Here is a 25,353-nt window from a genome sequence, read left to right on the forward strand (position 1 = left end):
ATTAAAATGATCAAAACTCTTTATTTTATATAAAAACTGAAATTATGTCCTTTCAAATCGTAGACATTTTCTTTATGTTAAACGAGGGCCCTATTTTTGAATGATACCCCTCCCCGAAATGATAATGGGCTCACACATATATTTTATTTACTTTATATTTCGGTTCTTAAAGTTATACTAATAAAAATACACATCTTTACCGTTAGTATTTAATGTTGTATTAGTATTACTTTATATTTCGGTACTTATGAATCATTAATTTTATTTCTTCCTTTTTTATATATATAAGCATTCTGAAAACATTTTCACTTACAAAGATCATGATAATTTTAGGCGTCTCATTTTAGTGATTCAATTTTTTTATAAATATATATAATACAAACTTTCAAAGGATCAAATTACGAAACTCGTCGGAAAATTTTTACCACTAAGGCGTAAAAAAACAGAAAATAATATCGAAACAAAAAGCCCTAAAAGGATAGTAAAACCTGAAATTGCCAGATATATGAATTATTCTTGAATTTTTGTAAAAAAAATATGAATGAGATTCATGATGGATATATAAGACATGAAAACTTCAAGTAATTTATATAAAATTAAATAAAACGTTATGTTGTATTTATTTCTCATTGATTCTAACTTTTTAGTAGAATTGAAATGTATCACATTTTAACATCATGCGCTATATTTTGTTATATTTTTAAAAAGTATTAAGAATAAAACATAGCTTAGATTTTGTTTTATTTTAACTCTTACCAAACAATATCACATTCAAATTCTTGCAAACCCTCTGTTGAACCCTGGTTCTTCGACGTACATAAGAAATACACGGGAATGCCAAAAATGACTTTATAACCTAGAGAATTAAAATTATTTTACAAACTAGTTTATTAACTAAATGATTTATATTAAATAACTTAAAATGACATATAATATTATATTAACATAATATTAAAATAACTTATTATTTATTTAATTTATTTATGATCAATTAATTAAATAATTATATAAAAATAAATTATATAAATATTTAAACATAAAATATTTTAAGTCATATATTTTTAATATAAATTATATTTAGATAGAAAAAAGATAAAAAAAAATGAGATTGTTATAACAGTAAAGAGAACAAAAATAATAATTTTTTTAAAATAAAAAAGAAAAGAAAAATAAACAGTAATTATGGAGATAAAAAATAAATATATAAGATAAATGTATGTACGTGAGATTTTACTAATGTAACGAATTAGTTATTTTTAAAAAAAATATTGAGAGTAAAAATGTAAACAAAATATTAATAGGTAACTTATAAAAGTTACAAGCTCTTTTTATTTTGTTTTATTAAACGACTTTACAAGTTTATTGATATAACATAGTTCCTAAATAAGTGACATACATAATTTATTGGCATGTATATCTCTTAAATAAGTTACAAGTTACTTTTACCAAACATAGCTTAAATGAGAGAACTAATAAAAATATAAAAATATAAAAAATAATTTTAATTTATAGGCAAAATTTAATTCAATTTACTAAATTTTTAACTCTTTATGAGTATTTATTAAATAAATTTATAAAAAATCTTAATATATTATTTAATACACGTGTTATCCTCCCTTGAATAGATACATGAAAAAAAAATGTAAGAAGTATTATTAGGAGAATTAAGAAAATAAACACACAACATATTTTGTGTATAAAATAATGTTAACAACACAATTTTTTTTATTGACTAAAATTTATTAAAAATTAAAAAAATCATATATTCTGTCTTTCTCATAAATTAATATTTTTTATATTTATTTATCAATACATTTTAGGCAACAACAAAAGATGTTTTAAAAAGGTGTTGCAAATATCGACGAATGTATATGATTTTCAAGGTGGGCACCTCGCTTTGCACCTGTTGGCACACTGGTCACCGAGTTTAGGGTCATTAGAAAAAGGATTGACGCATCCAGCAATGCACTTCCCAAAACAATATCCAGGTGATGATGATCCTTTGTTCACTTCTTCTCCTTGGTTTTGTTCTTGTAGAGACTGAGACAATGTGCTAGTTTCAATGTATGTATCAGGAGGCTTCGCTGTGTCTCCATCAGCGTGTCCAGAATGAGCGTAGCTTGAGATGAGTATCAAGGCAACAAAGAGGGTTGGTGCAACTTTGTTAGAGGCCATTTTCATGATCTTGCTTCTTGCAACAATGGAAACAACCAAAATATATGGGTTGTGTTTATGAATAATCGTCTATTTTTGGCTGGAAAGATAATGCTGAATTTGGGATCAAATTGCATTGCTTTGCTTAATTAAGAGCGTTGACACATTTCTTTTCCTTTTAATTCCTATATGATCGGACACCACTAAATGCTAGAAAAGGGAGAAACCATACCCTTTTTCTTTTTCCCATCATTTTATTCATTGCTATTATTAATTGAACCTTTTCCAGCTTGTTTCTTTTCAGGTCCATTGATTTCGAAATAGGATTTGGATACTTTTCGAGATTATTTTATATGAAGCAGAAAGTTTATGCTGTGCTGCAACTAAGGTTCTAACGACAATCTAAATAGCTCCTTGTTTGAAAAAAAAAAAAAAGTTTTGATTGCATTTTAGGGTTTAGGTTCATGCACTCTAATTATTAACGAATAGACTTACTTTTACTTTTAATCCCTGTTATGATTTATAGGTATATTTGGTAAATATTTCAATAACTTTCTATCAAGGATAAATACTATAATTTTATGTGTGTTGTTCAATAATATTTTACATTAAATGATTTATTTGGATTGTGCACATTTCAGATGCAGATTTAATTTACCTAATTATTATCAACGTTTTTTCTAAATTTTTTTTTGAAAATATTACGTATAAAATATATAATACATACATTTATATTTTTGAGAAATAATTAAACAAACAAAAATATATTAAAAATATACTTTAATAACACATTTTTCGTGAGCAATATGGACTCATTATTTCTTCATTGTTTTTTCAACATTGATACAAAACGAAGGTCCAAATGGCCCAAAAACAAAAACCCTAGAGTGCACTGAACAATGCTGAAAATACGTAATTGTCTCTTACCAAAAAAAATAAATAAAAAGATGCAGAATCTCAAGGTTTCTATTTATTTGTTTTCTAAAATGAAAAATTCAATTTTTTAAAGTTCAAATTGTAATGTAATTTTCTTTAAAAATTAAGAATTCTTGGAGGTTTCTTTAATTAATCTATAACTTAAAAAATGAATGAAAAAAATAATGAAACCCTTATATTTTGGGGTCGAGGAGATGGATATCTCATTCAAAATAGAACGTCGTTATTCTTCTTAGACGTCTCAATTCTAAATCAATTTAGGCAATTATGAGGGGCAACAAAAAACACTAGGTATTATGAGGAGACTAGGGCCCAACAACCTAGGGCCCAAATTGATGCAGCAAAAAGAGAGTTAACTTAAATAGAAGATTGTTGGACTTAATCTTGGCCCAAAGAGACATTCAGTTTAGTCCATTTGGTAGTACGCGAGGTCAAAAACAAGAGAGTCCCAGTTTGACAAACCAGCCCACAAATTAGTCCAATCCATAAACCCTACATCATAAAACAAATATACAAAAACAAAAATGATTAAACCAATTAATGAAAAAGATTATTCTCCTTGGCATCTGAACAAACATGATGAACCAAAATGTTCTCAAATGTTTTTACCTTAGCCTGCATGTTGAAATTAAATCCAAGAAGGCATGATATTGGCAAACCAACAACATAAAATGTTGCTAAGTTGACATATGCAGCCAAGTGTTGCCAACCACATCCTCTGATCACACCTGATATATCAAAGGTATATCCCTCCCAGTGATTTTATGTGAAAGATAAAAAAATAGATATAATGTAGGTTAATGCATAAAATGAAAAATTCAAACCTGACAAAACACCTTGGATAGCATCTAGTAGTATAGAAATGACAAGTAAGGGTGTCACTGAAGCAAACTCTTCTTTAATTTTAGCACTATCACTAAACAATTGAATCCAAATATTATGACCAAATGTAAGTGCCAAACCAAAACATAAACCGAGGAAGAGAGAGAGCAAAAGGGTGACTCTCATTGCATTCTTAGCTCGATCAGGGTGCCCTGCTCCCAATTCATTGGAGACCCTTGTGCTATCAAAGTCAAATTTCAACTTTTTAAAATTGTACAAAAATGTAAATCCAGAAGATACACAACAATACAAGCATATGAGAATATTTTCAACTCACTTACCTTGCAGCTGCGCTAAGACCATAAGTGATCAGGTAGGCAATTAGTTCTGTGTTTGCACTGCAAATATTATTGAATATTATACAAGAATAAATACATTTTATTTCAGGAATAGAAGTGTAACTTGAAAAGCATTAGACTCATACCATACTGCAATCAATGAAGTAGTTATTGTTGGGTCAGGCATTAGTCCAGCTAACAAAACCATAATCTCAAAAGCCCAATACTCCAAACTTGCATAATATGAACATATTATAAGATTCATGATATAATGGTTTCACTTTAAATTGCAACATTATTCTCTGAATATGAATTGTAGATAGAGTTCAATCTAGGATCCATAGATTTGTTTGGTTTGAGAAAATATTTTAATTATAAAAATACTTTTTTTTACTTTGTTTGTTAAAAAAGTAAAACAAAGTGAAAAGAATGTGCAATTTTGTAAATGTTTAAACAGTTTTATTAATATCAACGTTGATTTTAAACATTTAAAAGTAATACAGTTTTATTAAAAATGAAAATTTGATTTATTTTTATATTCTTAATGTAACAATTTTTTTTTTCCAATAAAACATATCACTTTTAGTTGTATAAAATTAATACACGTTGATGTTACTAACATTTTTCTTATCTAAAAAGAAAATTAAAAAAAAAAATCAAACCAAAAAGACTTCTTTTTAGCTGAAAATGCTATTGCTCTTAATATAAATTTCTAAGATCAATGAATCATGAAAGGGGCTAGCTAAGTGAAAGGTTGTTAACATACCATACCATTGCTGCAGAGAGCAAAGCCAGTTTCAGCTCTACAAATATGTAATGGAATGACTCAACTGAAAATCCTGTCCAAGTTTGCTTGAACTTTTCTGCATAGTTGATATACATGGCCAACAATGGTATGGAAATCCATAATGAGATAGAAGCTGCTATAGGAGCCCCTATAAAACTCAAATCTGTCCAGTATATCAAGGCATATGCAATAAGAATATGAATCAACAGTGGAATAACTGAGAAGATCACCAATGGTGTTACAACAGATTGTGTTTGAAGAAACCTCAAGATATTTTGCAAAAAGCCATATGCAAATATGCCAGGGATAAGATACTTCACATAGAGTCCAGCTTCTTTTGCAATATCATGAGATTGGTGAAGCAATAAAAGGATTGGTTCTGTATAGAACCAAATAATGGCTATGATGATACAGAAAACAAAAGATATGATGCAAGAGGATTGCAGATATATTCCCAACATTTTGTATTCTTTTGCTCCAAATCCTTGTCCACAAAGTGTTTCTAGTGCCCCACTCAAGCCAACCTAACACAAAGAGAATGTAGATGGAGTTGGTCTTGTAAGAGAATACTACTCAAAATCTTGTTGCATTATTTTATTCAACTAGTTTTGAGGCAATGTTATGGTGTTAAATATATGTTAATTCCATCATTTAACCTTCAGAACCAGACTCAGACATAACCAAATTCTTGCATGCATAACAACGAGAAATATTTACATGTGTCTTTACCAAAATTATTACCTAGCCTGGATTTAAATTGCAATATACACGAGTGAATTTTTAACCATAGGTACTCTGTTATCAACATTGATCAGATGCATACATGAGCTTTCAATATACCCATGTTATATTTTCTCACATTTTGATAAGAAACTACCAGTATAAACTGATATTTTTTTTCTTAAGAACACTTGCTACCTAGCTATCTATTTCTTTTAGGGAATATATAGTAATTTTTAGAATGAACTTACCTCAAGTTCCTTATAGAAAGTAATTTTTTAAATAGATACTAAGACAATTATGTATTCTAAGTTTTTATCGAAATAACATGATATTATAAAAGTAACACATAATTTTTAATAAAAATTTATTATTTATTAATTTTTCATGATGTATGATTAAATACATTAAAAAACCCTATATAAATAAATAAATAAACAAAAATAAAGATAACATTAATAAAAGAAAACAATTAAAAATATATATAACATGAGATGGATGCAGTAATGAATTATAATTACCATAACTGCCAAACCAGTGACACTAAACCATGAATTTGCCAAAGTAGCACCTGCAAGCTGAAGCTCCCCAAGGTGGCCAGCGAACATGACAGAGACCAAAGTGATCAAGTAATAGGACAAGTTAGTGAGAAACATTGGCAGTGAAAAAAGTAGTTGACACTTAGCTTCCTCCAAGTCCAAGATTTTGCTCCACCATGGAGTTGTGTTTTCTTCCTCTTCATGATGAGTGGTAACATCTAATAGGGGTGTGGCCTGTGTTATTGTGCCATCAGAACTTCCTTTTCTCTGCATCATAAACTATATTAATCTATTTGCTTCTATTTTCTCTGTTCTTTTTCAATTGTATGCATAAATGAATGGTTAATTGTGATCAAACAACCATTTGTACCTTGTTTGATGTCCATGATCCCCACGAGACATTCGTAATAATAGCGACCACCTACGTGTAACACACGAAATCCACAAGTGGGTATGTCTTGAATTTTCCACAATTTTTCTTCCCCCAAACTCTTCATTTATTATTAATGCTCAACTTGAATGCTTAGGTAAGCAGAATGGGTATTTAATGATCTTTAAAAAAACCAATTTTTATAATAATAAAATAAAATAAAAACATTCGTGACATTTTAAGTATAATATATGTTAATGAGATTAAATAAATGATATTTTATGAATAAACTAAATAGACTAAAGTGTAATTAAGTTATTATTTTTATACGTAAAATTACATGTCAGCCTAGGTACCTTTTCCTATTTTATTCAAATAGATAATTGTGTTTTTAATTGCTGTAAATATAAGTTAACTTTTATTTTTGTCCTTTAAATATTTTATTACTTTTGATCTTTGTAATTTTTTATTTTTTAAATATTTTTATCACTTCCTATTGATGATGTGACGTACGTTTAAATATGTTTACATTACTTATCATCTAAAAATAGTCAATAACGTGGTATCGCTAATTAAGGACATGTCACATTATCACATGTACCATTTAAAATTTTAAAATATTTAAGAATATAAACTATAAAAAAAAAATTGAAGAATAAGAATCTCCTTGCAATATTAAAGTATTTACTTAGTTAAAGTAAATAAATACTCCTTATAATCATTTAATTTAAATTTTAATCTTAATAATTTTTTGGATTGATTTAATCTCAATAATTTAATATTAACTTATATGTTCTCAATTATTCAAATTTTGAATATTCAAAAACTAATATTTTAATAATTTTACTGTAAAGATAAACATTTTTAAAAAACCTTGATAAATAAAAATTTTAAAGATTAAAATCTCAAATAAAAAATGTATTGGTTTATAGATTAAGGATAATAATCAAAATGCTAAATATTTTAAATATCACACCTATAAAATATAAGCTATACAAATTTAATTTTTTAAGTAAAACTGTATATGCTAATTGCTTTTATTTGACGTTGAATAAGAATCTGCCCATAGTCATGAGGCAAATTCTAATTTAATTCAATAGTAACAGTTATATATTTAGCTTCCCTTAGATAATAATGACACAATGTATAAGGGAAAAATTTGTAACGGAAGAAAGTTTATCATTTAATTTAAGCTCGAATAAACTTTTAATCTCTTAAAAATGTATTTTTTTTATTTGTTCTCTTATTTTTTATTTTTTTTTACTAGTCTATAAAAATTCATTTTCATTATTATATAGTCTCTTTGTTACTGAAATATTAATTTTTTTTTATCTTTGTATGTGACATTTAATCATGAAATATAATATAGAATTTTGTGGACAATAATATATCATTTATATCTTTGTATTTTATATTACTAAATTTTAAAATACAAAGGATACATGCATTAATAAAACATCTTGTCTGTATCATGTCAGATAAGTTATATGAACGAACTCAATATTATATAACTAAATAAGAGAGCAAGATAACAAATCACTAATAGAGAAATTAAATAAAAATAAAAAATAATTATTAAAAGTTTAAAATAAAAATAAAACAAAAATTAATGACATTTTTAAAAAATGATTAATCATGAAAATATAGTCAGTATATTGTGATCATCTTTTGCATCTAGAAACGTTTTCACTTTTTTCTTCTTTAATTTCAGTCCCAGTTTGGAAGCCATTCAGTTAAACAAGAAGAGAGTGGTCTTTATCTTTGTCCCCAGAGAGATCCAATTTGATCCATTCGGCACGCCTCGTGAAAAGGAAGAGAGTTCCAGCTTGACAGAGCAGCACACAAATCAGCCCAATCCATAAACCCTATGTCATAATAGCAAATTCAAGAGAAACATATCAATAAAGCTAACTAATCCAAAGAGTTTCTCAGAATCAAATCGAGATTATTATTCTTCTAGATATCAGAACAAACATAACAAGCCAGTGCATTGAATGTTTTATTTACCTTATACTGCAAATTGGTCTTAAATGCTAGGAGACAAGATATAGGTAAACCAATAAGATAAAAAGTTGCAAGGTTAACACAAGCAGCCAAGTGCTGCCAACCACATCCTCTCACCACCCCTGCAGTATTGAAAACAATTTTCCCCCTTAGAATTTTAAGCTAGTGTTCAAGATATAAAGAGAGAATCCAGTCATGTGACATGATAAGTTATGTGTAAGTTTTGTATTTAATTTTTATAGTTATTTCTTCTATAAAAAATAAATTATTAATCTAATCAAAATTAACAAAAAAAAAGTAATTATATGAATTTATAGTTAATTTCAAAAATATTCATAATAATAAATAGTTCAAATTGACGGCTCATATATCAAGGGAATATTACAGATATAGATAATGGATAGATGCTTTGTTAATATAAATCTTACAATAAATAAGGATATAAATTTTTTTTATCAATTAATACAGATAAAAATATTTTTTTATTTTTTTTATAATTTTAAAAAAAATACTGGTAGTTTTGTTTCTTATGAACAGAACTAGAGGGAGAGTATTTTTTATAGAATCTTCCTCATTTAATTTCCATCAAAAAGAGATAATACAAAACTTAGGCATGATTTTGTCGTGTGAAGTTTCAACAAGAGAGGATTCATTCAACAAGAGAATTAACGAGGAATTCAAACTTGACAAGACACCTTGAACATCTAGTAGTATGGAAATGGCAAGCAATTGTGTCACTGAAGCAAACTCTTCTTTAATTGTAGAACTATCACTGAAGAGTTGGATCCAGATATTATGACCAAACCTAAGTATTAGAAAAGCAGCCCAACACAAATGAAACTAATAGCAAGGATGAATGGCCACCTTGAAGCCCAATATGTGTTGCATACCTCAAGGTCTTATCTGATGAATTTTTAATATATTTCTTTTCTTATTTTTGTACAGCTCATGTCTTCTAGAAAGAATTGGTTATGCTGAGTCATTATGTTATTTCTGTCATATATTTTTAGAGCTTGTTACAGGATAGCAATATTCACCTTTCTGTTAGAATTTTTGTAGATTTCTTAAGATTTGCTGAGCTGTAAAATAGTGCTAGCCTTTTATATATACACACATTGTACAATGCAAAACATCAATCAATACTCTCAATTTATACTGTTATTACAAGTTCTTTTATGGTATCAGAGTCTATTGGCTCTCCTCCAACCAATTACGGGTTCAGGTCCAGTTAATGTCCGTCAGCCTAGTCTTGCCAATGTCACTCAAGCTATTGAGCCATATAACACCATTTCTGGTGACCCAATGTCAGGTAACCATTTTGCTTTCTACTTGACCCAAAGTAAGCATGCGTCTTTATCCCAACAAAATCACCACACAGCACACACAACGTCTTCCATTGCACGCAGTAGCTCTTGGATATTAGATTCTGGGGCAACTGATCATATCACTTCATCTTTTAATCAATTTGAATATTATTCTCAAATTAATCCGATCATTATTAAACTTCCAAATGGGTCATCAGTCATGTCTAAATTTTCAGGTACAATTAAACTTTCTTCTTCTCTCACTCTTTATAATTTTCTTTATGTTCCTAATTTCAGTTTTAATTTAATTTCTATTTCTAAATTAATTTCTTCTCTTTCTTGTAAACTAATCTTTTATGATAATCTCTGTGAAATTCAGGATTTGAGCTCATTGAAGATGATTGGTTTGGCTAAATTAGAAGAGGGTCTTTACCATTTAGTGATTGACAAAAATGAATGGTGTTCACTTCCTCCAAATTCTCTTGTTAATTCCTTTATAGCCACCCCTGTCACCATGACCAATATTTGGCATTTCCGTTTAGGACATTTGTCTGGAAAACGTTTGAATATATTAAATCAAGATTTCTCTTTCATCTCTAAACACACCATGGAAACGTGTGATGTTTGCCATTTGGCCAAACAAAAGAAATTATCTTATTCTATAAGTATGAGCAAAGCATCCAAAATTTTTGAGTTACTACATTTGGACATTTGGGGTCCCTTTTCAAAAATTTCTATACATGGTCATAAATATTTTCTAACTATTCTTGATGACTATAGTCGTTACACTTGGGTTATATTACTAAAAACCAAAGCTGAAGTCCAAAACAGTGTTCAAAATTTTGTCAATCTTGCTGAAAATCAATTTGATACAAGAGTTAAAATCATTCGATCTGATAATGGTCCTGAATTTTTTATGACAAGTTTTTATGCATCTAAAGGAATTTTACATCAACGAAGTTGCGAGGAAACACCCCAACAAAATGGGAGAGTAGAAAGAAAGCATCAACACATATTAAACGTAGCTAGAGCTTTAATGTTTCAATCTAATATTCCAAGTAATTTTTGGTCTTATGCCATAAGTCATGCTGTTTATTTAATAAATAGAGTTCCATCTCCCATTATAAATAATAAATCTCCTTTTCAACTTTTGTTTAACAAACCACCAAATTTTGCAATACTCAAGGTTTTTGGATGTTTATGTTATGCATCATCTTCCATTACTCATAGAAATAAGTTTGATCCACGCTCACGACGTGGTGTGTTTTTGGGTTTCCAAACTGGGGTAAAAGGAACTATAATATTGAATCTTAATAACAAAGAAATTTTTACATCTAGAAATATCCTATTTGATGAAATGCAATTTTCCTTTCATAAACAAAAGCAGCCCATTACCTCTCCCTTTTCTCGGCCTATTGGACCGCCAACACATCTTCAGCCCATTTCTCATGAGTCAACCAATTACCTTGGCCAGCAGGATACATTGCCCACCCCAAACTCCTCAGCCCAACCATTTAGCCCATCTATACACCCTCCCTGTGCTACTCCACTGACGTTCTCACCTCACTCTACCCCTACTCTCAAATCCCTAACTGTACCCCATTCACCCAAACCTCGTCGCTCAACCCGTATTTCTCATCCTCCACCCAAACTTGCTGATTATTATTGTAACACCTCTTCTAATTTGTCATCACCATCATCGTCGACGTGCTCATATCCAATTTCTACATTTGTTGATTTTTCACGCTTGTCACCTTCTCATCATCGTTTCATCTTGTCTCTCTCCACTGAGTCTGAACCATGTGGGTACGAGGAGGCCAGCACCATTCCTTGCTGGTAACAAGCCATGAAGGCTGAAGTAGAGGCTCTGGAACTAAATCAAACCTGGGCTATCGTTGATATTCCTCAACACATAAAACCCATTGGATGTAAATGGGTTTACAAGATCAAGAGACTTCCTGATGGAACAGTTGAACGTTATAAAGCACGCCTCGTTGCTAAGGGATATGCACAGACCGAAGGCATTGACTATTTTGATACTTTTTCCCCAGTGGCCAAGATGACTACAATCAGAATGGTTCTTGCTCTAGCCTCAATCAAGCGATGGCCAGTACAACAGCTTGATGTCAACAATGCTTTCCTACATGGTGATTTTAATGAAGATGTTTACATGACGCTCCCTCCCGGTGTGTCCACTTCACGTCCTAACCAATGTTGTAAATTGTTGAAATCTTTGTATGGCCTCAAACAAGCTAGTCGTAAGTGGTATGAGAAGTTATCTGTCTTACTCCTGTCATGTGGGTATGTGCAAGCTCACTCTGATCACAGTCTTTTTATCAAATCTGTTGTTGAAAATTTTACTGCTCTGATTGTTTATGTTGATGATATTGTTCTCACTGGAAATTCCTCCGCGGAAATGAACATCATTAAAGGCATTCTTCATTCTACTTTTCGAATTAAGGATCTTGAGATTCTTAAGTATTTTCTGGGTATCGAAGTCGCCTACTCTGAGCAGGGCATTTCTCTATGTCAACGTAAGTATTGCCTTGACTTGTTGCAAGATTCTGGTGCTTGTTGGGTTCTAAACCAGTTTCCACACCCATGGACTATGCTCTTCGACTCCATCATGACTCAGGTGCTGTTTATCCTAATGCTTTGGCTTATCGGCGATTAATTGGGCGTTTACTGTATCTTACGAATACTAGGCCTGACATTGCGTTTGCAACCCAGCAATTAAGTCAATTTATGGATACTCCAACCCAAGCTCACTTCTAGGCAGCAACACGTGTTTTGAAATATCTCAAAGGCTGTCCTGGTAAAGGATTATTTTTTTCCAGAGATTCTCCCATTCAGCTTCTTGGCTTCAGTGATGCTGACTGGGGAGGCTGCCTTGATTCTAGAAAATCAGTCACAGGTTATTGTTTTTTTCTTGGAAAATCTCTTATTTCCTGGAAAACAAAAAAACAAACTACAATTTCTTGATCTTCTTCTGAGGCTGAATATAGGGCCCTTGCCTCAACTACATGTGAACTACAGTGGCTCACCTATCTGCTGCAAGACTTGAAAATTTCTTGTTCTAAGCCTGCTGTTTTGTATTGCGACAACCAGAGTGCTCTACACATAGCAGCCAATCCAGTTTTTCATGAGCGTACAAAGCACCTTGATATCGACTGCCATTTAGTTCGGGAGAAGGTTCAAGTAGGACTCATGAAACTGCTACCAATCTCTTCCAAAGGGCAACTTGCTGATGTGTTTACAAAAGCTCTCTTACCAAGGCCTTTTGGTGATATTCTTTCCAAGCTGGGGTTAATTGACATTTTTCAACCACCTCCAGCTTGTGGGGGGATATTAGAAAAGCAGCCCAACACAAATGAAACTAATAGCAAGGATGAATGGCCACCTTGAAGCCCAATATGTGTTGTATACCTCAAGGTCTTATTTGATGAATTTTTAATATATTTCCTTTCTTATTTTTGTACAGCTCATGTCTTCTAGAAAGAATTGGTTATGCTGAGTCATTATGTTATTTCTGTCATATATTTTTAGAGTTTGTTACAGGATAGCAATATTCACCTTTCTGTTAGAATTTTTGTAGATTTCTTAAGATTTGCTGAGCTGTAAAATAGTGCTAGCCTTTTATATATACACACATTGTACAATGCAAAACATCAATCAATACTCTCAATTTATACTGTTATTACAAGTTCTTTTACCAAGTGCCAAAACAAAACAGAAACCAAGGAGTAGAGAGAGCTTGAGAGTGACACTCATTGCATGTTTGGCTCTTTCAGGCCTTCCTGCTCCCAATTCATTGGATACCCTTGTGCTATCAAAGTTAAATTTCAAATTTTCAAAATAAATGTACAAGAATGTTGACTCATAAGATATGCAACTACGCAAGCCAAGTAGAATATTTTCAACCAGCTAACCTTGCTGCAGCACTAAGACCATAAGTGATCATGTAAGCAATGAATTATGTGTTTGCACTGCAAATTTTTTGAAGATTAACAATAATGAATTATATTGATTTTATTTTTTCCATGTTTTGAAAAAGAAATATAATGATATTAGAACCACAGTACCATACCATATTGCAATCAACGAAGTTGTTATTTGCGAGTCAGGCAAAAGTCCAGCCAAGAAAACCAAAACCTCAAAGGCCCAGTACTCCAAACTTGCATAACATATACAGAGATAGTAAGATGATATAAAGATCTTACATTCTTACATTAAAGTACAACAATATTCTCTTAATTTGAATTGTAGATAGTGTTTAATTTAATTTAGGGTTTAGGGTTTAGGGTTTAGTGTCTCATACCATACCATTGCCGCATAGGGCAAAGCAAGTTTCAAGTTTGTGAAAACGTGATGCAATGAATGCATTGAAAATCCCTGCCATGTCTGCTTGAACTTGTTAGCATACATGACATACAAGGCCAACAATAGCATTGATATCCATAGTGAAATAGAAGCTGCAACTGGTGCAACCACAAAACCAAGGCCTGAACCCTGAACTAAGGCATATGCAATACCAATATGAACCAACATTGGAACAACTGAGAGCACAACCAATGGCATTACAACAAATTGTGTCTGGAGAAACCTCAAGATGTTTTGCAAGAAGCTATACGCAAACAATCCTGGGACAAGAAACTTCATATAAAGTGCAGCTGTTCTTGCAATGTCTTGAGATTGATGAAGCAACACTAGGATGTGTTCTGTATAGAACCAAATAACGGATATAATGATAGAAAAAATAAGAGAAATTATGCAAGAGGCTTGTAGATAAATTCCTAGCATTTGGTATTCCTTTGCGCCAAATCCTTGCCCACAGAGTGTTTCTAGTGGCCCACTTAAACCAACCTAAGACATGAAGAAGAGTGAGAACAAGGAGCTTAATGTTGTATTGTAAGAACATTTAGTCTTGTTGCATTCAATTCAACGAGTTTTGAGACAATGTTGGGATGTTAAATTTGCACCAACATGGATAAACCAAAATTCAAGTTTAGACTAAGATATTTTGGATATACAAGTCATGTTTGTTATGATAAAATGTTTTTTATTCTTATTTTTAGTTTCAACTAATAATTAGAAGATGTGATCTTGTTTCCTGTTTTAAGAAATTTATAATGATGCCGTACACATCTTTAAAAGTAATGAAAACAAGAAACACGACCGAAGTTTTCTACAAGAAATGGTTCTTCTAAATGAGTAGTTAAACATGAATAGACAATTGGTTACATAGGCTTTAAAACATTGTGATAGCAGAGCAATTACAGATATTGAAATGTTTGTGATATATAATACACTTTCTCTATCCTATATTTTTACATAACAGAATGAGTAATTATAAGAAAGAGGAAGGAATTACCATGACGGCTACACCAGTGACACTGAACCATGAGTTAGCAAGAGTAGAACCAGCGAGTTGAAGGTCGCCAAGGTGACCAACAAGCATGACAGAAATCAAAGTGATTAAGTAATAAAACAAGTTAGTAAGAATCATCGGTAATGAAAACAAGAGTTGATGCTTGGCCTCCTCCATGTCCAACACTTTCTTCCACCATCTCCCATCTTCGCCTCTTCCTAGTAATAGCGCTGTTCCTGTGCTTGCCGCCATCTTTTCTTTCATCTAAGAGAGAATCCAGATTCTCTTGCCTTTGATTGTCTCGATTTTATGCATGTGATAGTGTTAAAATTTGTAATCTATCTACAAACGCTATTTAGTACAATAGTTAATTATGAAAATGGTGAATTTTAATAGTGAAATAAATTTTCTCACAAAACCATATATGTCGATGAAAAAAATTAATGATCAGGTTTTCTTATTTTGTGTTTTGCAACTTATTTCATTCAAAATTTGTGACATATTTTTCATACTAAAAAGCTTTTCTCATCTCTCTCACTTTTTTCTGGATAAAAAAAATCAAGAAAATAAGATTGTCTTATAAGATTATACCATAACACCGTTAGATTAGTATTATATTTTTTATTTGTTTGCTTTCTTTATATTCCTTTATATTTTTTTTAGTTGTTACCTATGTTTTTTTTTTATCTAAAATATTTAATTTGAATTTGATCTGAGTCATACATTAAGATATAGTGAATCTATCACTTAAAATTTTTTCATATATAAAAATTTGAACTTAAAGTTTTATTTAACTAATAATAAATTGTTTTTCGTTTAAACTAACTTTTATTAGTCTCATACTGTATTTTAATTTAATGTAAAAAAATTTCAAAATAAAAAATGCTCTAAATCTTTTTTCTTAGATCTTCATTCACAACCAATTTTCTTTATCAGTATTTCACAACACTTTTTCCAATAATTCACAATCTTATTTACTTTATTTGAGCATTGTCTTGTACATGTGATTATATACTTGTCTGTGAATTAAAATATAATGAGTATTGGATAAAAAAAAAATATTTTAAGGGAACTGAAAGTTATTTTATAATAAAATTAAGGATGAATAAAGATATATGAAATTATGATTAATTAACTTGATAATATCGTATTGTATTATTAATTAATTAAAATTAATAAAATTCTACTTAAAATCAATAATATATCATGAAACATTTTAACAAATTGACTTTATTTTAATTAAAAAAAAATAAATAAAATTAATTTCAATTATTTAATAAATAATTCCTAATAAGAAAGCAAAGAAGTGGAAAAATATCCAAAACTCACAGCAAACTCAAGTTAAAATCTGTTTGAGCCATGGGTTGAGAGAATTTTTAACGGAATAATATTTGAAGTTGTTCAAATTTTATTTTATGAATACGTGCTATTCATATGAATTTTGTATCATCTAAACTTTTGTGAACTTTAATTCGTTAATCAACCTTTCATAAACTTAAGCTTTTAATTAGAATTTTTTATTGCATTAGTTACATTTATATTTATTATAATATTATATATTTCATATGTTTAATTTTTTTACAAACTTAACGGGTATAATTACTATGTTAATATAACATGATATAATGGTTAGAATACGTTAGATTCATATTTCATAGAAGTAATATTTGAAAAATATATTTAAATTATCAAAACATGACCATTGTTATTTTTTAAAAGATCTTATATATTTATTTTAAAAGTTATTTTTTTATTCAAATTATATGTATGTTTCATTAAAATTAATTTTATTTGAGTTGGATAAAACTATTATAGCGACAAAATTAATATTATATATTTATATGTATGTATACATAAAATTATGATCGACGAAGCTGAAGATGGAACTTAGATTTGAATGATTCGAATAAATTAAGATCATTGAATCTTGATCACACGGCTTCAACTCATAACTGTATCAGTTGTACAAAAATTTGACTGCATCAGTCAAAATATATACAAAGTTTAATTATTAACATAACATTCTTTGGTTTTAAAATAAAAAACACATAACACTCAATACGACAAAGGATGCTGATTCATCATCAGGAAAATCTGCCAAAAGAACACAGCCAAAGCCTGATAAAGACAAACTAGTGTATGTTGATGACTTTATTTCAAAGTAATTCCATTCTGATAGCTACCCACAACACCCAAATATAAATTATAATGTGAAAAAATTACTGTCATAATCTGTAAATAACTACTTCCATTATTGAGATTATAAATATTATTTTAATATTTAACTTTATAAAATCTTTATTTCATTTTATTAAAATTGAAAATTAAAGTAAATAAAATTTTATAACATCTTGTAAAATTAATTATTATAAAAATCAATCATTCTTACTGATATATAATAAGTTATAATTAAATAACAATGTAAAATTTTTACATTATCAATATATTTTAATTAAATTCTTAAAGTGATAAATTTATAAAATGAGGAACTAAAATGAATTTCTAAATTACTGTAATGATTTACTTTCACAGAAAATCATAAACTTGAATCTAAACAAATTAAAGGCCACATCTAAAGAAGAATGCAAACTTTCTGCAGGTAACAGAGGAGTAGAGCTTACAGGAGATTGCAGGTTTGCTGAGCCCGAAATTGTATAAAATATAAACCTGCTTGATTTACCTTCAAATGGATTCTTTTAAAATCAAGAAACACTCAATGCCATCATATTTAATTCACAATTTATATTTACCACAATATTAACCTGAAAATTTCATTATGATTGGCCAACTATACATCAAACACGCTGATAGACAAAGACCATAAGAAAACAAAAGAAATTGAAATGGTAATTTATTTTCCATTTTAAGCTGTTAATTGCATAGGCATTGTGCATCTTCAAACTGATAGTTGGATGGAATGGCAATGGCAAACGAACAAAGAAGCACAAGGCAGACACAAATTGTTGTGCATGCTTAGAATATTGGTGAGAACCAAAAGGCAAGAAAAAAAGTTGCTAAAAACCAAAGAAATTAAGCTTTAAATGGAATTACATTACATGTCACTCTTTCTTTTCTTCAATTTTTTCTTCCTTGACTTGTTCTTTCACCTCCTTGACTTCCTTCACCTTTGCCTGCCCCTTCTTTGGCTTCACAAAGCAAAAGCAAGAGCAGCAAGGACACTGGAACAAGAACTTCATTGCTTATGGTATGTAGATCTCAAATTGCTATACAAGAAGGGGAAAATGTTCAGCTTTTGTGACTGACCTCTTTCTATCTTCTTTTCTTTGTTCAATAATTTATGCTATTAAATTCCCTTAATTTCCTCTCCACTGTTCCCTCTATTTTTCTTTTATCAAAAAGTGTCCATTGGATTCCACTTGAGTCACTTTCAACTTAGATGCTTGTTTAATAATGCCAGCTTTAGAGTGACCATGAGGTAGTTGGGCTAGCCTAGCCATGTTGAAAATGGGGTTTGTAGTCCCAATGATGCTTTCTTGTGGGTCAACTTGGCCATGCTAATGGAAAAAAGAGCATACCCATATCTTGTTTTTTTGTCCACCGCAGAAGCTCCTCCTAAGCTGGCAAGCATTTGAGGTGTGCAATTCTATCTCTGAGAGAGGTTTTAGATTTGAAACATTAGGCGTACATTCATTATTAGAACCCAGTTTCAAAGTACATTATTGTGACAGTAAGAATAATTTAACTCTTACACATGATACAAATTTATTATGCCAAAGTCATAATGAAGTTAGATTTGGCTTAGCTGTCTTTCATGTAGAAATCAAGATTATTAAATTTTCATGATGGAACTAAAGTAAATTTTTTTTTTCATATAAAGAGTAAAATGATATCAGTATCAAAATTTTCATTGAACTCAACTAAGCAAATTTAACAAAATTTACCAAGAGATAAGAATTGATTAATAACCATCTTTTATATATAAAAAACTGTAAAATATTTTTTATATAAAGACTAAAATGAAAATAATATGTTTAAAGGACAAAATTGATGTAACCCAATAAAAAATAGAAGCTTAACTACAGTATGTATTCCGTCTAACACCGAAGTGCACTACAAATTATTGCCAGATGAGAGTGAAATTTACTGTATATGTAATGATATATTGTATTTAGTGAATTGGATAGAATTACTTTCAGTTCAGTTGTCCACAAATGGACATCATGTATTGATAATTCAGTTAACTTCCTATTGCCAAAATGATAAGCCACTACTAGTTTCATGGATAAGAATATACATATACTTCACATTAAGTATAAGATAAAAATCTTCAAAACAAGTAAATAAAGTGTGCTAGACAATGACACTCTACAGATTACAGGTCAAAACAGTCTAATTCCCCCAAGATTAGATTACAGCTGAAAGTGAGTTATCGAAATCTACTCATTCAGAAATATCTCTAGCATTGAGTTGGGGAGACATGAAATAATATAATATGTATGTACATACCATACTATGACCATAATTAATTTGCTAGACGTGGGTTGCCATTGGCTTCTAGTTCCTACATATATATTATTTGGAAGCAGAGCCTAAGGTGCAGATTAATTTCATCAATCTGAATGGACTAAAGTTCTTGAACCTTGTGTACACATGCAACATGAAACTCCAAAGAGGAGACAAATGACGTAGCAAAATAGAACACATATATATAGCTGTAAAGCTTTCAACTTCAACAGATTGCCACACAAGCAGACACATGGGCTGTTTGAAGCATATCACTGTTACGTGGTCAAACAATTTTCTTCCACAACAACCATATATTTGACATGGGAATATGATTTTTTTACTTTGGCTATTTACCATTGTCATATGCACTGGGCAGGGAGAATACTTGGCGTTTGTCTGGTTTAAAGTTGAATAAAATAATTTTTAATAAAATTAAATTTTAATTCTTTGAATATGATTGAGATATATAAAAATTAATTTAAACTACTTACTTTATTAATTTTTTAATTAAAAAGTGTAATAATTAATTTTATATCTTTAAAACAAACAAACCCTAAGCCAACATAAAGAACCTAAAAATTCATTGTCACACATATCTAATACAATGAAGTATGACACTTTAGAATGACAAAGAATTTTTTTTTAAAGGTTTTATTATGTACAATTTTGGTCTCTTCAATATCTTTTTGCTAATTAATATATACTTTCAAAACTGTATAATTTTTTTTTATTTTCTTCTACTTAAAATTAGCACTTTAATTTTCATTAATTTCCTCAAATCTTCATAAATTGAATAAATTAAATTATTTTAAATCTTTTTCCTCCAAACATATCAATTCAGATATCAAATTTTAATCAAAATATACAAAAATGTTATTTTCTTTTTCTTCAATCATTATTCTTACATTTAAAAAATTCTTTAAATTTTGTCCAAAATTTATTATTTTAAATTTTTAAATATTTAAAATTATTTCACATATAAATTTATCATAAAATCCTCAAATATTTAGAAAAATAACTTGAGAATTTTAATTAGAATAAAATTAATAGAAGAACTAAATTTGCACAATTTTAAAACTAAAAAAAATTAATTAGTTCAAAAATATTAAAAGAACCAAAATAGTACATATACTAAATGGGAACCAAAAATATAATCAAAGTTAAAGCTTCATATTTTTGTGTTTGAATCAAACTTAATTTTTATTATGACTTGATTTTATATCAAGTTTAAGTATAACCTCTCTTTTTTTTTCCTTCTAAATTTCAAGCTTTAAATAGTCTCTGTCTGGAATTAACATTAGGTCTAAATTTGTACCCTTTATTTGGATCCTAGAACAAGCAAAAGATACAATTAGACTAAGGCCGAAAAAGCATGCATGTCCAAACCCACTTTCTCACACACCCTTCAACATCCTTATAGACATAACTATTAATCTTGTAGGTTCCAAAGCAATGAGTCAATCCCTCACTGTTGACTCCAAAAAAAAGGATATGTTGTTCATGCACAAGGAATCCAAGAGTAAATACTTGAGGTTGAGGAATCCCAAATCAAAATATCAGCTAATCCATTCTCATCAACAACGGTGATCATGAGCCTAAATTGCACTTCACCTAACCAAGTCTATTAATATGCCAAGAGCCTTCATATAGAAAACATTTTCAATCGTTGTATAACAGTCTAGAATTTTACATAAGTAATCAAATAGCAAAATGGTTGTGTTGCAATAACTTTCAGCCACCATCAGTAAACCCAAAAATATGTTTAAAATTGTTTGACTTTTAAAATATTAAAGATTAAATGTTACTAATTTTTGTTTATAAAAATTAACAAGGGTAAAAACCTATTTAAGTCTATTTATCAATGTGTATAGTTGTTGGGCAAATGACAACTATCTTAAACCTTCATGACATTAATTCTACCTTAACTAGAAGTGAAGTTTTAGAATCACATCACTACACAAGTTTAGTCAATTCCAAAAGTTAGTTAAAGTCTACCACGAGTTAGTATTTAAGTGATGCATGAATGGATCACAATGTTTTACCCATCAAAATATTTAAAAATGAATTAATAATTAAGTTTTGTTATATTTACTTTATAATAATGATTCTTATAAATTTATCATTCATCCCTTATTAATTTTGAAAATCGGAACAAAGCAAGCAAACTCGTTATTTAAGGAGATGAATTAGGTGTAAGGGTTAGCTTTGAATTCACATAGGTAATATGAGAAAGTAAATTCTAGCATAGAGAAATGTTGTTTGTGTTGAATGATCAAGTAGCTTTAACTTTACCTTCACTTATTATCAAAATTAGCTTTGTCTTTAGTCTATCGTAATTTAAGATAAAAAATCATGTTTCGAATTCTTGCTCCTGTGCATCAACCAACTTGCTATTTATAAGAAACAAGTGGACAATTATAGGTTGCAATAATGCTTTGAATTCTTTTTCTCAAGCATTTTGATATTATAAATCTTGACGTGAAACAAAAAGGCAAGGCAATAATACCTAATTAAAATTATCGTTTCATAGATCATGAATTAACATGTCATATGATTCATGCATGAGTTATTAAAATAAGTTGTTATAATAAGTTGTCCAAGTTATCATATTCATATTTTAGTTTTTTTTTTGCTAATCCACAAGTTATGAACAAGTAATTATAAGTAGGTATATTTTTTCATTCACTCTTCACTCAATCATATTTTCTTTCTCTCAAATTTATTATTTTATCTTTATATTTCACATCAAAATAACAAAAGTTCACATGATCTGTAATTTATAAATCCAGCCACTCAAATAACTCCATTCATAGTTTAGAAAAAACTAAAGACAAAAGTGAGAAAATACTTGAAAGGGAAGAGTCCGATATTGCAAGCAAATTAAAGTGTGTGTTAAATTTAATGGACTGTAAAAAATTTTAATTACTATTTACTTTTTTAATTATGTTTACTTGCTGTAATATGTTTGCTTGTGTCAGTAAGTAATTTTATGATTGGTGGTTTTAGGTTGCTTGTATTTTGGGTAGATTTGCACTCTTAGTTAGTGGGTGCATGACCTTTTTGCTGCAGTATGTATCATTATTATGATGAATTATTTTTCTGATGTATTTTACACTAAAATATCAATGCATGGTTGCAGAACAGAATGAGTTATGCAGAAAAACGAAAATAGCCCTGTTCTTCCCTTTCCACTCTTCTCCTTATATTGTTTTATGGTTCTGTTTTATGTTTTATGGTATTTGCTATCTTCATTTAACAATGGTATCTAGAGCTTTGTTCTTATAGGCTGTGGGTCTCTAAAAAAAAAATTTGAGAGGAGAGATTAAACACTTGTAAGTGAGTGAAAAGATGGCTTCAGGGAACAATGTTGTATTTACTATTCCTCAATTTTTTGGGGAAAATTTTCATATATGGGTAGTCAAAATGAGATCATGTTTGAAATCTTTTGGCTTATGGGAGTATGTAGATCAAGACAAGCAAGTTCTAGCATTGGGAACTAATCCTACAATGGCTCAAATTAGGCAACATGAGGAGGAGACCTTGAAAAGGGAGAAAGTTGTTTCGTGTTTACATTCAGCTACCGGTATTATGCATCTAGAAACAGCTAAGCAAATATGGGATGAACTAAATGAGAGACATGCACGTGATGAAAGGGTACAGTCCATCAAGCTCTTGACTCTTAAAAGAGAGTTTGAGATGCTAAAAATGAAGGAGAATGAATCAGTCAAGGAGTACACTTCAAAGCTGTCCCATTTGGTGAATCAAATGAGGCTGCATGGTGAAGTTGTGGATGACAGCAAGGTGGTTGAGAAAATGTTAATCAACCTACCTGACAAATTTGAAGCCAAAGTTGCTGCAATTAAAGAATCATGTGATCTTAAGAAACTAACTGTTTCTGAGATGGTGAGTAAGTTGCATGCTCATGAACAAAGATTTTCTATGAGGATTGATAATATAACTGAAGGTGCATTTCAAGCAAGACATAAGGGGAAACAACCTGTACAAAAAGATCAAAAGAAACAACAATATAAAAAGGGAAAAGGCAAACAAGATGAGAGTTCAACCGAATCTGTAGCAAGGGACCATTTTCCTCATTGCACTACATGTAAAAGGACAAACCACTTGTCTAAAGATTGTTGGTATAAGGGGAAGCCTCAGATTCAATGTAATAATTGCAAGAAGTGGGGACATAGAGAAAGGTACTGCCGATTTAAGCAGAACCAATCTCACCCACAACCTGCACATCAAGTCAATTCTCTGATGAGCAATCTGAAGAACACTTATTTATGGCTACCCAAGCATGTAGTTCAGGTTCAAAGAATGTATGGTATGTTGATAGTAGGTGCACAAATCACATGGCAAGAGACTCAAGTCTCTTCACCTTTTTAGACAAGGCTATTAGAACCAAAGTCAAGCTTGGAAATGGAGATATTGTACAAGCTAAAGGAAGAGGTATTGTTTCTGTTCACACTAGCAAAGGTCCTAAATTTATTTATGATGTTTTATTAATTCCAGATTTGGATCAAAATTTGCTAAGTGTTGCTCAGTTAATGAAAAGAGGATATTCCCTTTCTTTCAAAAATAATGGCTGCACCATATTAGATTCAAATGATTCCGAAGTTATTAATGTTCAAATGTGTGATAATAGCTTCCCAATCACTTTTAATCAAGTGAAACAATCTGCACTTATTTCTAAACATGATGATTCCGAACTATGGCACAAAAGATATGGTCATTTTAATATGGATGCATTGAAATTTTTGCAAACTCATGAAATGGTGAGAGACATGCCTGTGATGGGCAGTCTTGATGATTTATGTGATGCTTGTCAATTGGGGAAAATGCACAAAAAGTCTTTTTCAGCAGCAAATGTTATAAGGGCAAAGAGCAAGTTGGAGCTTGTTCACATTGATTTGTGTGGTCCAATGAGCATACCTTCTTTGAGCCAAAACAAGTATTTCATCTTATTTATTGACGATTTTACAAAAATGACATGGGTGTATTTTTTTATCAAGCAAAGCTCAAACTTTTAATGTTTTTAAAAGGTTTAGAGCTATGGTGGATCTCAAAGTGGTTGCAATATTAAAGTGTCGAGATCAAACAACGGGAAGGAGTATACCTCCAATGAATTCAATATGTTTTGTGAAGAAATGGGAATTATTCATCAATTGACAGTCAGCTACACTCCTGAACAGAATGGAGTTTCTGAAAGAAAAAACAAAACGGTTATAGAGATGGCAAGATGCTTAATTGCAGAAAAGAAGCTACCAAAGAGCTTTTGGGCTGAAGCTGTCTATACAATAGTGTATCTCTTAAATAGACTTCTAACAAGAGCTGTTCAACAGAAAACACCAATTGAAGCATGGATGGGAGTAAAGCCCTCTGCCAAACACTTGAAGATTTTGGGTTCAATATGTTATATTCATGTTGCAGTAGCTAAAAGAACCAAATTAGATGATAAAGCTGAAATGGGGATTTTCTTAGGCTATGCTGCACACTCTAAAGGTTATAGAGTGTATAATTTCAAGTCAAAACAAATTATGA

General features: G+C 30.1%; 1 protein-coding gene and 1 pseudogene across 1 annotated transcript; both read right to left on the reverse strand.

Annotated features, from left to right (window-relative positions):
- Positions 1 to 3,274: 3,274 nt before the first annotated feature.
- LOC113854858 (protein DETOXIFICATION 19-like) lies at positions 3,275 to 6,665 on the reverse strand. Its single transcript, XM_027486135.1, has 7 exons — positions 6,279 to 6,665; positions 5,017 to 5,561; positions 4,397 to 4,483; positions 4,254 to 4,310; positions 3,915 to 4,153; positions 3,700 to 3,818; positions 3,275 to 3,582 (listed from the first exon to the last, which is right to left on the reverse strand). The coding sequence occupies exons 1-7, from the start codon at positions 6,570 to 6,572 to the stop codon at positions 3,469 to 3,471; spliced, it is 1,455 nt and encodes a 484-aa protein (XP_027341936.1). The 5' UTR covers positions 6,573 to 6,665; the 3' UTR covers positions 3,275 to 3,468.
- A 1,734-nt stretch (positions 6,666 to 8,399) lies between these two features.
- On the reverse strand, positions 8,400 to 15,594 carry LOC113855494 (annotated as a pseudogene).
- Positions 15,595 to 25,353: the final 9,759 nt, after the last annotated feature.

This window comes from Abrus precatorius, unplaced genomic scaffold (assembly GCF_003935025.1).
Source record: "Abrus precatorius isolate BTA unplaced genomic scaffold, Abrus_2018 Scaffold11, whole genome shotgun sequence".
NCBI lineage: Eukaryota > Viridiplantae > Streptophyta > Magnoliopsida > Fabales > Fabaceae > Abrus > Abrus precatorius.